Source organism: Moschus berezovskii, chromosome X (assembly GCF_049115385.1).
Source record: "Moschus berezovskii isolate FMDL1 chromosome X, NW_MosBer_1.0, whole genome shotgun sequence".
Classification (NCBI taxonomy): domain Eukaryota; kingdom Metazoa; phylum Chordata; class Mammalia; order Artiodactyla; family Moschidae; genus Moschus; species Moschus berezovskii.
The window spans coordinates 19,495,433-19,511,519 of NC_142488.1; the positions used below are offsets into that span (position 1 = coordinate 19,495,433).

The window sequence follows — 16,087 nt, forward strand, 5'->3', positions numbered from 1 at the left end:
GTTTCTTTTTCTAACTAAAAAAATAGCATTCTACTTCTGTTTTAGAAAATCAATTTCACCTCTTAGCATTCAAACTATATTAATTTTTCTTTTTCCTGCATTGTCTCTTTCCCTTAAGATGTTGGAAGCCTTTCTCAAGTGTCCGGTGATATCTGGCTTTTAACTCATATTTAAGAGTGAGGCACTAAGAAGTGGACCAAATATTCGGGAGCTTGTCAACTGGTAGACTTTCTTGTAGGTTATCTGGCCAAGCAGCCAGCCTTTACAATGAACATCTCCCAAACTGCAGTTATCTGAAGGTCTTTTACCAGGGATCATTGTTTCTTCAGGAAAGATGACTCCACTCTCCTGTATGGAGGATATGGTCCTGGCTGGTGAAATGGGTAGGGGTAGGGGATCACAGTACCATTGAGGAGTAGCCTTTCACTTGATCTCCCTGTTTCCAGCCCAGTGTCTCATCCCACTTACTACTATGCCTGGGCTTCCCCATGTCTGGAGCCTCTCTGGTTAATTTTTCTCTATGAAATACTTTCTGTCTCTTCCAGGGGTAGGAGAGGGGACAGTGTGAAGGTTTTTTATGTCGACATTCAACCAATCGCTATTTTCAGCCTGGGTCATACCTCCACTTTCCATAGTACTAGATGACCTCATTCTTGAGCTCTTCTGGGGCTCTGGGGCCGTGAACAAGGTTTTCTTCCTGCTGATATACTCCTTTCCAGCATGTAGGTCCTACAACTCCATCTCTTTATGATTCTTTTATCTGCTTTTCATATTTATATATTGTGGTTCAAATAACAGAAGTCTTCTAATTTCAAAGATCACTTTTTTGTTTTTTATTCTTCTTGTTGTTTAAGGTGATAATATCTCAGAGAAGAGGACAAAAGCAGCTTTATTTTGCCATTTTAAAACTACAAGTTTCCCTTATGTGTTTTTGTATCTCTAACAAGTTAGCAGAGTTCTTGGCACCAAACAGACCTTCATTAAATACTTCATTAATGAATGACTAAATGTAGTCAGAGTACAGACTCAGCTGCTCTAACAAAAAGACTCCCAAATGCAAAGGCTCAAACAAGAGAAGTGCATATTTTTCTCTCACGGAGCATTCCACAGGTACAAGGCTAGGTTAGAGTGAAGAAGTGTTGCTAGGTCCTTAGGTCATTAAGGATCCAAGTTTCTTCTTTCTTGTTATTCTATATCCATTCTATAGTTTTGTTGTAGCCAAAACTGGCTAATCATCACACTCTGCATTCCAGCCCATAGAAGGGGGGGGTTCAAAAAGGGGTCAATCAACCTACAAGAAAGTCTACCAGTCAACAAGTCCCATACATAGTTACTATCTCACAGTTTCTAGGGGCCAGGAATCCAGGCCAACAAACAAGTGAGCTTGGAAGCAGACCCTTCTCCAGTCAAGGTTCAAAGGAGACTTTAGCCCTAGCAAACTCCCTGACTGTAGTCTATGAGAGACTCTGAACAAAAGGACCCAGTTAAGCCATGCCCATATGCCTGGCCCACAGGAACTGTGAGTTAATGAATGTATGTTGGCTTAAGCTACTAAGTTTAGGGTAATTCGTTACATATAAAATAACTACTACAACATCTCAACTTTCACTGCCACTAAGTCGCTTCAGTTGTGTCCGACTCTGTGCGACCCCATAGACGGCAGCCCACCAGGCTCCCCCGTCCATGGGATTCTCCAGGCAAGAACACTGGAGTGGGTTGCCATTGACTTCTCCAATGCATGAAAGTGACAAGTGAAAATGAAGTCGCTCAGTCGTGTCCAACTTAGCGACCCCATGGACTGCAGCCCAGCAGGCTCCTCCATGGGATTTTCCAGGCAAGAGTACTGGAGTGGGGTGCCATTGCCTTCTCCACAACTTTCACTAATTAACAGTAACTGACAAAAAACATGTAATTGTACATTAAAGGCAAATACAATTTAAAAGTATAAGGCTAAGAAATATTTGACAGTCTTCTGGATTTAATATCATTAAAGAAATATTAAATATTAGGCTTTCATCTTATACCCAATTCCTGTAATGGGGAATGATCTCAACAACTTAACCCACATTGCTGGTAGTTTCTTAGTCCTGCACTTTTTCAACCTATCTATCTCTAGAATGCAATCTTCTTTCAGATGTAAATGTCACTAATGCTGGCAGTACTCAGAGGGAAAGTATGAGCCATGTATGTAGAATATCACAATGGAAAATGATTTGATTTTATACTACAGAGAATAAAAAATTTGAAGGTTTTCCTTTCAAAGGAATTGTAGCAAGAAAAACAAGGTGGCTGATGGCAGAAAAATCAATATTAATACTTAATCGTTTTTATACTTGCTTACATGCTAATAAAAATATACTATAGACCAATGAAGTAAAATGACCCAAATAATCTGGGAGGTGCAGAAATCTAGGCCAAATCTGAAGGCAGCCTCAGGCACTAGGCTCTACAAGTTAGCCAAGACTTAATTCATGCGTTCCTTTAATTAACAAGCACTGATGGAACATCTACTGGGTACTGGATGTCGGATATGTGGATGTAAAACAAGGAATAATAATAAATAATGCAAAACAATAATAATAATCATCTTATATACAGAACAAAATGATGATAAAAACTAAGCTGCTAGCAATGGTTATCTTGTAAGAGGAGACTATTTATTTGTTTCTTTAATATTTAAACAGTGCCTATTATGTGCCAAATTCAGACTTAAATTGAAGAAAGTAGGGAAAACCACTAGACCATTCAGGTATGACCTAAATCAAATCCCTTATGATTATACAGTGGAAGTGAGGAATAGATTTAAGGGACTAGATCTGATAGGTAGAGTGCCTGATGAACTCTGGACGGAGGTTCGTGACATTGTACAGGAGACAGGGACCAAGACCATCCCCATGGAAAAGAAGTGCAAAAAAGCAAAATGGCTGTCTGAGGAGGCCTTACAAATAGCTGTGAAAAGAAGAGAAGCGAAAAGCAAAGGAGAAAAGGAAAGATATAAGCATCTGAATGCAGAGTTAAAAAGAATAGCAAGGAGAGATAAGAAAGCCTTTCTCAGTGATCAATGCAAAGAAATAGAGGAAAACAACAGAATAGGAAAAATAAGAGATCTCTTCAAGAAAATTAGAGATTCCAAGGGAACATTTCATGCAAAGATGGGCTCAATAAAGGACAGAAATGGTAGGGACCTAACAGAAGCAGAAGATATTAAGAAGAGGTGGCAAGAATATGCAGAAGAACTGTACAAAAAAGATCTTCACGACCAAGATAGTCACGATAACGTGATCACTGACCTAGAGCCAGACATCTTGGAATGTGAAGTCAAGTGGGCCTTAGAAAGCATCACTACGAACAAAGCTAGTGGTGGTGATGGAATTCCAGTTGAGCTATTTCAAATCTTGAAAGATGATGCTGTGAAAGTGCCGCACTCAATATGCCAGCAAATTTGGAAAACTCAGCAGTGGCCACAGGACTGGAAAAGGTCAGTCTTCATTCCAATCCCAAAGAAAGGCAATGCCAAAGAATGCTCAAACTACTGCACAATTGCACTCATCTCACACGCTAGTAAAGTCATGCTCAAAATTCTCCAAGCCAGGCTTCAGCAGTATGTAAACCGTGAACTCCCAGATGTTCAAGCAGGTTTTAGAAAAGGCAGAGGCACCAGAGATCAAATTGCCAACATCCGCTGGATCATGGAGAAAGCAAGAGAGTTCCAGAAAAACATCTATTTCTGCTTCATTGACTATGCCAAAGCCTTTGACTGTGTGGATCACAATAAACTGTGGAACATTCTGAAAGAGATGGGAATACCAGACCACCTGACCTGCCTCTTGAGAAACCTGTATGCAGGTCAGGAAGCAACAGTTAGAACTGTACATGGGACAACCGACTGGTTCCAAATAGGAAAAGGAGTGTGTCAAGGCTGTATATTGTCACCTTGCTTATTTAACTTATATGCAGAGTACATCATGAGGAACGCTGGGCTGGAAGAAGCACAAGCTGGAATCAAGATTGCTGGGAGAAATATCAATAATCTCAGATATGCAGATGACACTACCCTTATGGCAGAAAGTGAAGAGGAACTCAAAAGCCTCTTGATGAAAGTGAAAGAGGAGAGTGAAAAGGTTGGCTTGAAGCTCAACATTCAGAAAACAAAGATCATGGCATTTGGTCCCATCACTTCATGGGAAATAGATGGGGAAACAGTGGAAACAGTGTCAGACTTTATGTTTTTGGGCTCCAAAATCACTGCAGATGCTGATTGCAGCCATGAAATTAAAAGACGCTTACTCCTTGGAAGGAAAGTTATGACCAACCTTGATAATATACTAAAAAGCAGAGACATTACTTTGCCAACAAAGGTCGGTCTAGTCAAGGCTATGGTTTTTCCCGTGGTCATGTATGGATGTGAGAGTTGGACTCTGAAGAAAGCTGATCGCCAAAGAATTGATGCTTTTGAACTGTGGTGTTGGAGAAGACTCTTGAGAGTCCCTTGTACTGCAAGGAGATCCAACCAGTCCATTCTAAGGGAGATCGATCCTGGGTTCACTGGAAGGACTGATGCTAAAGCTGAAACTGCAATACTTTGGCCACCTCATACGACGAGTTGACTCACTGGAAAAGACTCTGATGCTGGGAAAGGTTGGGGGCGGGAGGAGAAGGGGACGACCGAGAATGAGATGGCTGGATGGCATCACCGACTCTGTGGACATGAGTTTGAGTGAACTCCGGGAGTTGGTGATAGACAGGGAGGCCTGGCATGCTGTGATTCATGGGGTTGCGGAGAGTCGGACACGACTGAGCCACTGAACTGAACTGATTATGTGCCAGGCATTGGTCTAGGTGCTGGGATTCAGGACTGAATTAAAAAACCAAGATGAGGAAACGGTGAACAATCATTTTCAACATTAAACATCTCTAAAAAGCATGACCATTTATTTCACCAATAAATCTATAGTTAGGTTCCTTTTTTTTAAAGCAAGCTTTAAGTTACTAATGAAAAGCTTTCAACAATATAAAGTCTGTCTTTATAATCTGTCTTAAAATCAGGCTTGTCAACAGTTTTTAAAAATATCACTGGCATATTCAAGAATGTATTTTGATAAATTTAATGTGAAAGCATCAATAAGTTTCCAACACTGTAAAATCATTACTTTGCCCAGTTTAAAAATAAGAATGTTTAAATTTTATGGTATCTGATTTATCTATATCCCTACGATATAATATTTTACTTACAGTTTGTGGATTAATCTCTTCCTCTCCCATAGGTTCATCCATAATTTGCTGTCCATTCTGTGAAAAGCATAGCAAGTAAAAAGTCACCAAAACAGATTTCACATCAATTCAAAGGCAGACAAAACAAAATCATATAGAAATATTTTCACTCCTAAAGGGTTCTAATGAAATAAAGAACCACCATTTAAGTATGCAGTTGCCAATTTGCAACAGGTTGTGCTTCAAAAGTTAATGTGTGAATTGATGTTTAAAATTATAAAAATATTTTTCCATGGAAATGATGTAATAACTGATAGTTACCTTTCCAGGTAATCCCTGGCAAGCCCTTGAGTTTAATAGTTAAATGTATTACAATGGTCTTATTTAAACCTCACCAAACATCATTTACAATACTTTCTATGGCAAAACACATTCTAAATTCCAACTCCATTGATAAACAATCAGGGTAAATGATTAATTATTGGGGGAAAAATTAAGCTAAATCTCTGTATCAATAGAGATTCCAGATGGATTAAACATTTAAGTGTCAAAAAGTAAAATTATACAAGTATTAGAAGAAAACACAGGTGAGTACTACTTATGAGGAAGGGTAGAAATCATAAAGGAATAAATGACACTTGAATCCATAAAAGTTTAAAATGTCTCTGTCAGACATAAAAGACAAATTGATACAAAAACAAAATAAAAGCAACATATGACAAAGGGTTGGTATCCTCAATACATAAAGAACTTTGTTTTACAAACCTGTAAGTAAAAACACTGAACTTCAACAGAAATGAGCAATAAGGGAAAAAACAGTTCAGCCTTAGTACTAATCAAAGAAATGTTTTTAACTGAAAGATACTTTTGCCTTTCAAACTGGTAATGATTTACAGAAAAAAAATAACACCCAGTGCTAACACAGGTATGGGGATAAGAACACTCTGGATATACTGCTGAAGAGAGTGTAAATCAGCACAACCTTTCAAGAAGGCAATCTAAGCCTGTATTTAAAAAACAAAAAAGACACATAAAACTTTGAAATGTCTCATCATTTCGACTTTTTTAAAAAAATGGACAAGTGTGCAAAGATGTACATATAAGGATGCTCACCATAACTTTTTCCAAAAAGAACTCCAAATTGGAAACCTAAATTCCTAACAATAGAGAACTAGTTAAATATATTATGGTACATCCATATAATGGAATACTATGCAGTCACTAAAAATGATAATAAAGATGTAAATTTATTGACATGGAAAGACAGTCACATGTAATAAGTGAAAAAGCAGTTTACAAAACAGTATGGATTGTAATGATCCCACTGTAAATAAATATATACATGTTTTAATGTATATATTTGTATGGGAAAAACTCTGGAAGGATATACACCAAAATGTTAACAGTGACTATCTCTGAGTGGTAGAATTTTAGACAATTTAAATTGTCTTGCTTATTTGGATTTTCTAATGTGTCTACAATGTCTACAATGAATATGTATTATTTGCATAATTAAAAACAAAAGCAAAAGTCAAGTATGCGTAATGTCTTCTCTAACTCCCTCACTGGAAAAAGAAGTAATGCTCCTGGCCACTTGTTAATTCAACAAAGTACAAGGATCTAAGCTAACCATCTTTAGAGAATTATCAACTAGGAAATAAAAGGTAGCCATCCACTACCTCATATCCCACAAGAGACATCTGGTCTGAATTTGAACTCCTCTTTGTTTTCTATCTCTATTTATTCATCCATCCATCCATCCATTTCATTTCATTCATGCTATGTTCTAGGCACCAAACTGGAGATGAAAACTTAATGAAACATACCCTCATCCTAAAGATCCATCCTACAGTATCTCATAGGTTTACTGACCCATAAAAAGGGCAACTTCCATTTTCAAACACTCATAGAGTATGTTCCAGGGTTAGGAAATGCCCACACAACATTACAAAGCACAGAAATGGTGCCAAAATACAGAAAAGGAGGAAGCAGGTATAAAATCTTTATTTTCCAAAGACACCTTCAGAGGCTATGTATCGTCCACTCCTATGGTAAGGACTCAAATAACACAACGACACATCTTTCTCTTAAAAGCCACAACCATTTATTCAACTGAACACTGATCATTTTTATCCAAATATCCCAGAAAAACCTTAAAGGAGCTCTTAAGAACACTGGTTTGGGAGTCAGACACCTAGATTCAAAGTCCTGCTCTTACATTGATTATGAAGCCTCGGACAAGTTATTTAAATTATATAAGCTCTTTCTTCATATGGAAAGTGGAGATTAAAAAGTCTTATCTTCAGAGAGCTTTGAAGACTAAATCAGATAATGATATAAGACCTGTCAGTAAACAATCAAAGTTAGCTATTTTAATTATTGTCAAAATTCAATCACTCCCTCTGCAGCCCACCAATTTGCTACTTCTCTGCATTCACTGTCTCAGTAAATGGCATCATCATTAATCTAGGAGCCCAAAGTAGATTTTCTAATTGTACATAGTGCTCTCCTATTAACACAGATCTACTCAATGGCTCCCCATTATTTGGCTTTTAGAACCCTTGGTTTGACTTGAGCTACATTTATATTTTCCATGGGAATATAATTTGAGAATCATCTGCTCCTTGCGATTTTCAACGCAAAGTAAGAATCACAGCTTGTAACTTACTTTTTGGTATAGGAGAAACAGCACTAAAATCTGAATTGGTAGACCAGGGGTAGAGTCCCAGATCTGCCACTTAAAAAGCTTTATGATTTGGGGAAATTCAGAGAGTCTCCTAATCCATTACTTTATATCTGTTCAAAATGGGGGTATCTGCTCTGTCTACTCAAAGGATTGTTAAGCTCAAAACTGAGATAACTCATAAGAAAATACATTATAAACTGTAAGAAGCTGTACCACACAAATTACTGTTATTAAGGTAAGGTAGGTTCAAGAGGATAAAATAATACTGCATAAAGTCATTTTGATCTTAGTTTTCTGTTCCAAATATACAAACATACTCATATCATATGCTTAAATTCTTTCTATCCCCTTCTCACCTATGAACACTATCAGGACAAGAAAGTACTATACCTCACTAGGCAGTTTACTATACTGTTTCAAGAAAAGCACTGACTGCTAGATAATGCTCTTCTTCATATAGTAACTTTCCTCAAATGCAAATTCTCTTTAAGAGGATTACTAATACACGATGACTAACTTGTCTGTACTCTTATCTACAAAGCCACGGAAGTAAATCTACCGCTGTGACTATAAACTCAAAGAACACCTCAAGTCTGTTCTTTTCTAGATAATTCAAGTTCCTTCAAACACTCCATTTAGAAGATGGGACCACTTTCTTTTCTGAGCATGCAACCAATTCATCTTAAATGGTGGTATAGAGAATTGTGTGCAATTAACACAGCAACCTTGATACAACCAATGCAGAGTTAAAGGGCATATCACCTCCCTTGTTCTACATAATACACATATTAATGCAGTTCAAAATTGCATTATTTTTGGAATGTCCACAACACACTGCTGAGTCATACTATTTCTTTCTTGTTTTCTGTTGGTTAAATTCTTGTTTTCTTCACTGCAACTAAGCCCTCTATCCTCTATCTTGTACTTGTTACTTAGTCTTAGAGCCATAAATTTTTTTATTCATCTTTTTCCAGTTCTGATTCATTGCTACAACCTCTACAGATTAGATTCCAACTCTGTCAATCAGCTTCTTCATTATTTTCAGCTTCATGTAATCCATAAATTGCACAATGCACTCTCTTTTCTGAATTTTCCACTCAGTTAATTAATACAATATACTAACAAAGCCATCTAAGAAAAAAGTTAAATGAAATATAATCTAAAGGTATTTTATGCTCTACATATTTTTTCAAACTACTAATGTTTCAGCCTTTTTTTATATAATTATTTTTAATTGGAGTATAAAAACATCTACTTCCTTTCTGAGTTTACGAAAGATTTAGAACTTTGTACAATTTAATTTTTAAAGCAGGAAAATATAAAAGCTAATTTTATCCTACATACCAGTGTAGCATTACCAAAATCAACCCCAAAAGGCAACTGTACTTCAATAAACCTTTTGTATCACTTCAACTATTTAGAAATGAGGATAATTACTTCTGTGGCTGAGAATTTTTCCTTCTGAAAAAGGACTCTTGACTTCACTAAAGGTTAGGTTACATGGACCACTAATGTGACTCACTATTGTAAATACTTACAGTTTCAAAAGTTCAAGAAATAATACCAATTAAACAAGAAAATTTATTTCTCTAATTTTAAGAAACAAATAGAAAAAACATGCGGTCTGAATCTGGCTAGTACCAGGTTTAAACCCCAGTCCTGTCACTTACTGCTGTAGTTAACTAGCTAAGTTACTTAACATTTTGAGCCTCAGTTTTTTCATTTGTAAGATGCATATCAACTTCACATGGATGCTGTAATTAAAAGGACTCACCAAGGGACAGTAGATGCTCAGTAAATGCTACTTCCTGTCCCCTCTTTGCCTTCAATTGACTGTGTAATATTTCTATTTCTACAGTTAGCTTCCAAAAGTCATAATGCAATGAAGAAGTACAGCAGAGTATTGAGATACCTGTTTCACCACTTACTACAGCCAATTTCCTGCCAAGCAGGGTAGAAGAGATCATTCATATGTGTGATATATTTTTATACAATGTGGCTAAAGAATGAGTACGGGTGAAAAAGAATAGTTTAAATGTGAGGCAAACGTATTTATCCTCGCTCATCCCACCATAATGCCTTCCAGCCAAAAAATCAGAGCTTGGCAGACTGTACATATGCAAATATTATGTGAAATACTGGAAAAGGTTAGGAAATGCTAATCATGCTTTACTCTGGTAGTCTAAATGTGTAAAAGTCAAAAATTAGAATAACATACAATATGGGTTTCACCAGAACAAATCAGACAAAGGAGACTGTTAGCCTCAGTTTCAGCAGGTATTGTTTTCAACACAACTTCTAATGTTGTGGTGTAAAATTATCACATAATTTTCCTGCTCTTAAGATGATAAACAATTCAAATCAGTAATTTTGAACCAAGGTTTCAGGACTTCTAGAATATTGAAAAGTATTTTAAGGAAAATTTTAAAAATGTTAAAATCAAGAATATTTTTCTAATTAAAATTTTAAAAAATTTAAGCAACCCTATTAAACAGATTGTTTTGCTGTAATGGTGTGTTACTACCATGTACATTTCTAGGCTGCTTGGTAGTTTGTTATCACTAAATATAAATTTTAAAAAATACACTGAGACCAGCAGAAGACCATCTTACACAGATACACTAGGACTACAAAAATGATTTGTGACTCATAAATGCTACCTTGAACTTAGCAGGACATATTATCTCGTGACATCCTACCACCTAGAAATGAAATATACATATGAATATTGGGAGAAAAGAATTCCTCATAGAGAACAGCCTAAAACAACAGGAAGGGAGAGGAAAAGAACGGGGCCAGAGCCTTAGTGTACTAATCTGGAGACCCAGGTTGTAGATATAAACAAGAACCATGCCTTTTTTTTTTTTAACCATCCTCAAGTTTCCACAAGTATATCTGCCTTCCAAACTCCCTGATATCAGCAGCGGTTTTCCTGCCCAAAGCATATGGCAGAGGATTTCCATGAAGGTGCTAATGATGAAGCATGAGAAACCTCTCTAAAACTTCAGTTAAAGATAGCATCAAATTGTTCAGAATCCAAAGAATCTTCTATGCAATCACATTGAAACAATAAGAAACAAGCATTTTATATTCTTAATAAGGAATGTATATAATCCTTACCAATGTGACAGGATTAAGAATCAGCTCCTCATTTATCCTAAGGAAATATCAGAGATGTGCATAAAGACTATGTACAGTGATATTCATCATACTCATTATACTGAAAAATAGAAAACAATCTAAATGACCAACAGGGGACTGGTTAAATAAAGCATAATACATCTATTCATATGTAGTAATACTATGCAATGGTTAAAATCAGGGCCTCAAAGAAAAATTAATGATGTAAAAATATGACCGCAATATATTAAGTTAGAAAGAATACAAAACTAAATTGTATGATCCCAATTTTGCACCCCCCCAACATGTGTGCATGTAACTGGAAAACATATAAAATCTTATTAGTAGTTACCTGGGTCATAGGATTTTCTTCTTTGTACTGTATTTTCAAAATTATATGCACTTATTATATATTATTTTATAAAGAGAAAAAACAATCAATGTAATTAGAAAAATCCATTTGTTTCTAGCTAAGGTGCCATTACATGGGCTTTGCTATTCCTCTAGCAACTAAAGGTCTGCCAGTACTCAAGACTATTCTATTTTCTAGACTAGGGTAGGAATGACCACTGGTTATATTTACATTATTAAGTTTTAGAAGAATCTTTCAGAAGCTTTTTTTTTCCCTCTCTGATGGTTTCCTGTGGTTGTGGCCTCAGAAAATAGATAAGTCTTTAGGCCTGAATCCATCTCATTTTTTGGGCGTGTACCCCTAAGGGGGATTCTGCTTATGAAACAAGAGTATGTTGAGATAAGAATAAAGAAATGAAAACATGGTAGCCAAAATTAAATCTGCATTGTGAATAGCAAGTATCAGAATTGACACTGCAGAAAACAGAATCCATGCCACGGAGGACAAACTTGAGTAAATGAAAAAAAATGAAAGAAAAGATTAAAAAACTATGGAGGACAGACGTAGAAATAATCTATGAATAACAGATGCTCCTAAAGAAAAACCAGCAGTTTAATCAATCAAAAGTATAAGAACTTTCCAGTTCTGAAAAAAAAATACCTGAGACTGGAGACTGAGAAGGTTCAACAGAGATCATCAACACCAAGACATGTCCTGGCAAATGTTTTTAAATGTCAAGGATAAAGATATAATCCTACAAGCATACAAGCAGAAAAAAATAGGTTATTTTCAAAGGAACTAAAATCATATTGACCTCAGATTTCTCCTCTGCAACAATAAAATGCCAGAAGACAATGAAGTAATGACTTACACAGAGTTAAAAGGGAAAAGTTAGGATCTAAGAATTTTATACCTTGTCCCAGTTCTTCACATACAAAGGTTACAGGAAATTATTCCTAGTTCTGCAAAGTCTTATAAAATTTCACCACCTTGGTAGTACCTTTTTCATGAACTGTTCAAAGGTATGTCTTAGACCATTGAAAGAGAATCAAAATAAGAATTCAAGAATACTGAGGTAGGAAAGAATTGGTAAAGTATATTGACACCAACTTAGTATCTAGAAATACCTGAATAAAATAATTAACCCCAATAAAGGAGAAAGGGTCACTAATGAAGAGTAAATAACTGATAAAAGTATATAAACAATATAAAACTTTAGCAAGTTAAAGGTAAATTAATGTGGACTGAAAATAAAAGAGGTAGTGGAAGAAAGGAAAAATTCTATCTTTCTATCTAAATTCTATCCTAAAAAGACATTTAAAAACCACTGCTTTTAGTAACTAGCTAATAAACTTTGGAATGCTTTGAAAAACCATAAACTGAGAATTATGATTATTTATTGCAGTCCAAATCAGTGGAGAATATAATAACTGGCAAAGACTGTGAATAGTACCTTATGTAGGCATCCCATTCAACCCTAAGCACATGAAGTAGGTATAAAGTGAAGTCGATCAGTCGTGTCCAACTCTTTGCAACCCCATGGACTATAGCCTACCAGGCTCCTCTGTCCATGGGATTTTCCAGGCAATAGTACTGGAGAGGATTGCCATTTCCTTCTCCAGGGGATCTTCCCGACCCAGGGATTGAACCTGGGTCTCCCGCATTGTAGACAGACACTTTACCATCTGAGCCACCAGGGAAGTCTGAGGTAGGTATAATTAACCCTATTTTACAGATGAGAAAACCAAGGTTCAGCAAAGTTAATTAGTGAATGGCAGAAGCGAGATTCAAACCCAAGTCTTTCCAGCTCTGTAATTCTTTCAATTTTTCATAACCTCCTCAAACAAAAGCATCCATAAGGCAGCAGAAAGAAACCAAGCCACAAGAATAAAAAAACTTAAAATAAGATGACGGAAATAATTCCTATTTTACACCTATTTACACTAAGAACTGTAAAGTATCTACTTAAAACCGAGTATCTTAAAGGACATTTGATGCTATTACAGAATTATAGATGTTTTTATGAGTGATGATGGTATGTTAATTAATGTTTAAAAAATTCTTTATCTTTTAAGAAATACACATGTAAATATTTATGTCTGAAATGATGCATTAGCTTCAAAATAATCCACTGGAGCCAGGGAGGGGAAGAGATAGTAGTGTGTGTGTGATGGGAAGTACAGATGAAACAAGAGTGGCCATGAGTTGAATAATCTTTGAGGCTGGGCTATGGAAATACTGTGGTTCATTATTCTATTCTCTCTACTCTGGTATGTGTTCAAAATGCTTGATAATAAAAATTTAATGGTCTTAGGTTGCATTTTTAAAAAGCTTAAAAATTCACATAATTTTTACTGTTTTAAAGAGAAACCCAAACAAAAACAGATAAGCATAAAAAAGCACAAAGAAAAAGAAGAAAGCAAGTGTTTGCAATAATAAGGCCAAAAATAAAATGTGAAGCAAAAACCTTAAACTGATCAAAAAGGTGATTTGATATGGACTAAAAATATAATTTGATCAAATATAATTTGATCTGGACTTATTGCATATAGTAATAATAATTGCTATCATTTACTGAGCAATTATCATACACTAGGCAAGTCCATCTTTGATGCTTCTAACAACTCTGTGCGGCATTATCACTAACTTACAAATGAGGAAGTCAAGACGGGTACATCAATCTTTGAAAGCACTGAAAAACATGTACATGTATCCTCAGCCCCTAACAAAATGCCTGGCTGGTATACAGTAGGTGCTCAATAAATATTCGTTGAATAAGTAAAGAAGTCTAATATCCTGCCTAAGGCAAATAAGCAAAGCCTAAATTCAAACCCACATCTGATTCTAAAACCCCTACTCAATCACGTTTAAATCTTTTCCTAATGATATTTCATAGTTAAGAGTAAAGATGTTCTATTTTACATTTCCTTTTGTGCATATTTCTCTTTTTCAGATTTTCTATAATTAGCCTGTGTATTTTTCAAACAAGTCATTCAGTTCAGTCGCTCAGTCGTGTCCGACTCTCCATGACCCCATGAATCACAGCACGCCAGGCCTCCCTGTCCATCACCAACTCCCGGAGTTCACTCAAACTCATGTCCACAGAGTCGGTGATGCCATCCAGCCATCCCATTCTCTGTCGTCCCCTTCTCCTCCCGCCCTCAACCTTTCCCAGCATCAGAGTCTTTTCCAGTGAGTCAACTTGTTGCATGAGGTGGCCAGAGTATTGGAGTTTCAGCTTTAGCATCAGTCCTTCCAATGAACACCCAGGATTGATCTCCTTTAGAATGGACTGGTTGGATCTCCTTGCAGTCCAAGGGACTCTCAAGAGTCTTCTCCAGCACCACAGTTCAAAACCATCAATTCTTCGGCGACCAGCTTTCTTCAGAGTCCAACTCTCACATCCATACATGACCACGGGAAAAACCATAGCCTTGACTAGATGGACCTTGGTTGGCAAAGTAATGTCTCTGCTTTTTAATATGCTATCTAGGTTGGTCATAACTTTCCTTCCAAGGAGTAAGCGTCTTTTAATTTCATGGCTGCAATCAGCATCCGCAGTGATTTTGGAGCCCCCAAAAATAAAGTCTGACACTGTTTCCACTGTTTCCCCACCTATTTCCCATGAAGTGATGGGACCAGATGCCATGATCTTGGTTTTCTGAATGTTGAGCTTCAAACCAACTTTTTCACTCTCCTCTTTCACTTTCATCAAGAGGCTTTTTAGTTCCTCTTCACTTTCTGCCATAAGGGTGGTATCATCTGCATATCTGAGGTCATTGATATTTCTCCTGGCAATCTTGATTCCAGCTTGTGCTTCTTCCAGCCCAGCATTCCTCATGATGTACTCTGCATATAAGTTAAATAAGCAGAGTGACAATATACAACCTTGACGTACTCCTTTTCCTATTTGGAACCAGTCTGTTGTTCCATGTCCAGTTCTAACTGTTGCTTCCTGACCTGCATACAGGTTTCCCAAGAGGCAGGTCAGGTGGTCTGGGATTCCCATCTCTTTCAGAATGTTCCACAGTTTATTGTGATCCACACAGTCAAAGGCTTTGGCATAGTCAATGAAGCAGAAATAGATGTTTTTCTGGAACTCTCTTGCTTTCTCCATGATCCAGCGGATGTTGGCAATTTGATCTCTGGTGCCTCTGCCTTTTCTGAAACCTGCTTGAACATCTGGAAGTTCACGGTTCACATATTGCTGAAGCCTGGTTTGGAGAATTTTGAGCATGACTTTACTAGCGTGTGAGATGAGTGCAATTGTGCGGTAGTTTGAGCATTCTTTGGCATTGCCTTTCTTTGGGATTGGAATGAAGACTGACCTGTTCCAGTCCTGTGGTCACTGCTGAGTTTTCCAAATTTGCTGGCATATTGAGTGCAGCACTTTCACAGCATCATCTTTCAGGATTTGAAATAGCTCAACTGGAATTCCATCACCTCCACTAGCTTTGTTCGTAGTGATGCTTTCTAAGGCCCACTTGACTTCACATTCCAAGATGTCTGGCTCCAGGTGAGTCATCACTCCATTGTGATTATCTTGGTCATGAATATCTTTTTTGTACAGTTCTTCTGCATATTCTTGCCACCTCTTCTTAATATCTTCTGCTTCTGTTAGGTCCATACCATTTCTGTCCTTTATCGAGCCCATCTTTGCATGAAATGTTCCCTTGGTATCTCTAATTTTCTTGAAGAGATCTCTTGTTTTTCCTATT

The 16,087-nt window shown here is 36.7% G+C and overlaps 1 protein-coding gene across 8 annotated transcripts in view; it reads right to left on the reverse strand.

Moving 5' to 3' along the window:
- The window catches only part of RPS6KA3 (ribosomal protein S6 kinase A3), a 161,437-nt gene that overhangs the window by 71,074 nt on the left and 74,276 nt on the right, over window positions 1–16,087 (reverse strand). For 6 of the 8 annotated variants that reach the window (XM_088833883.1, XM_088833884.1, XM_088833877.1 and 3 more), the window contains exon 2: window positions 5,233–5,289. In XM_088833883.1, coding sequence (XP_088690009.1) covers window positions 5,233–5,274 — 42 coding nt within the window. In that variant the 5' untranslated portion in view covers window positions 5,275–5,289. Of the gene's footprint in view, window positions 1–5,232; window positions 5,290–11,017; window positions 11,118–12,029; window positions 12,124–16,087 lie in introns of all 8 variants that reach the window. The other 2 variants (XM_088833879.1, XM_088833880.1) reach the window with 2 other exon arrangements.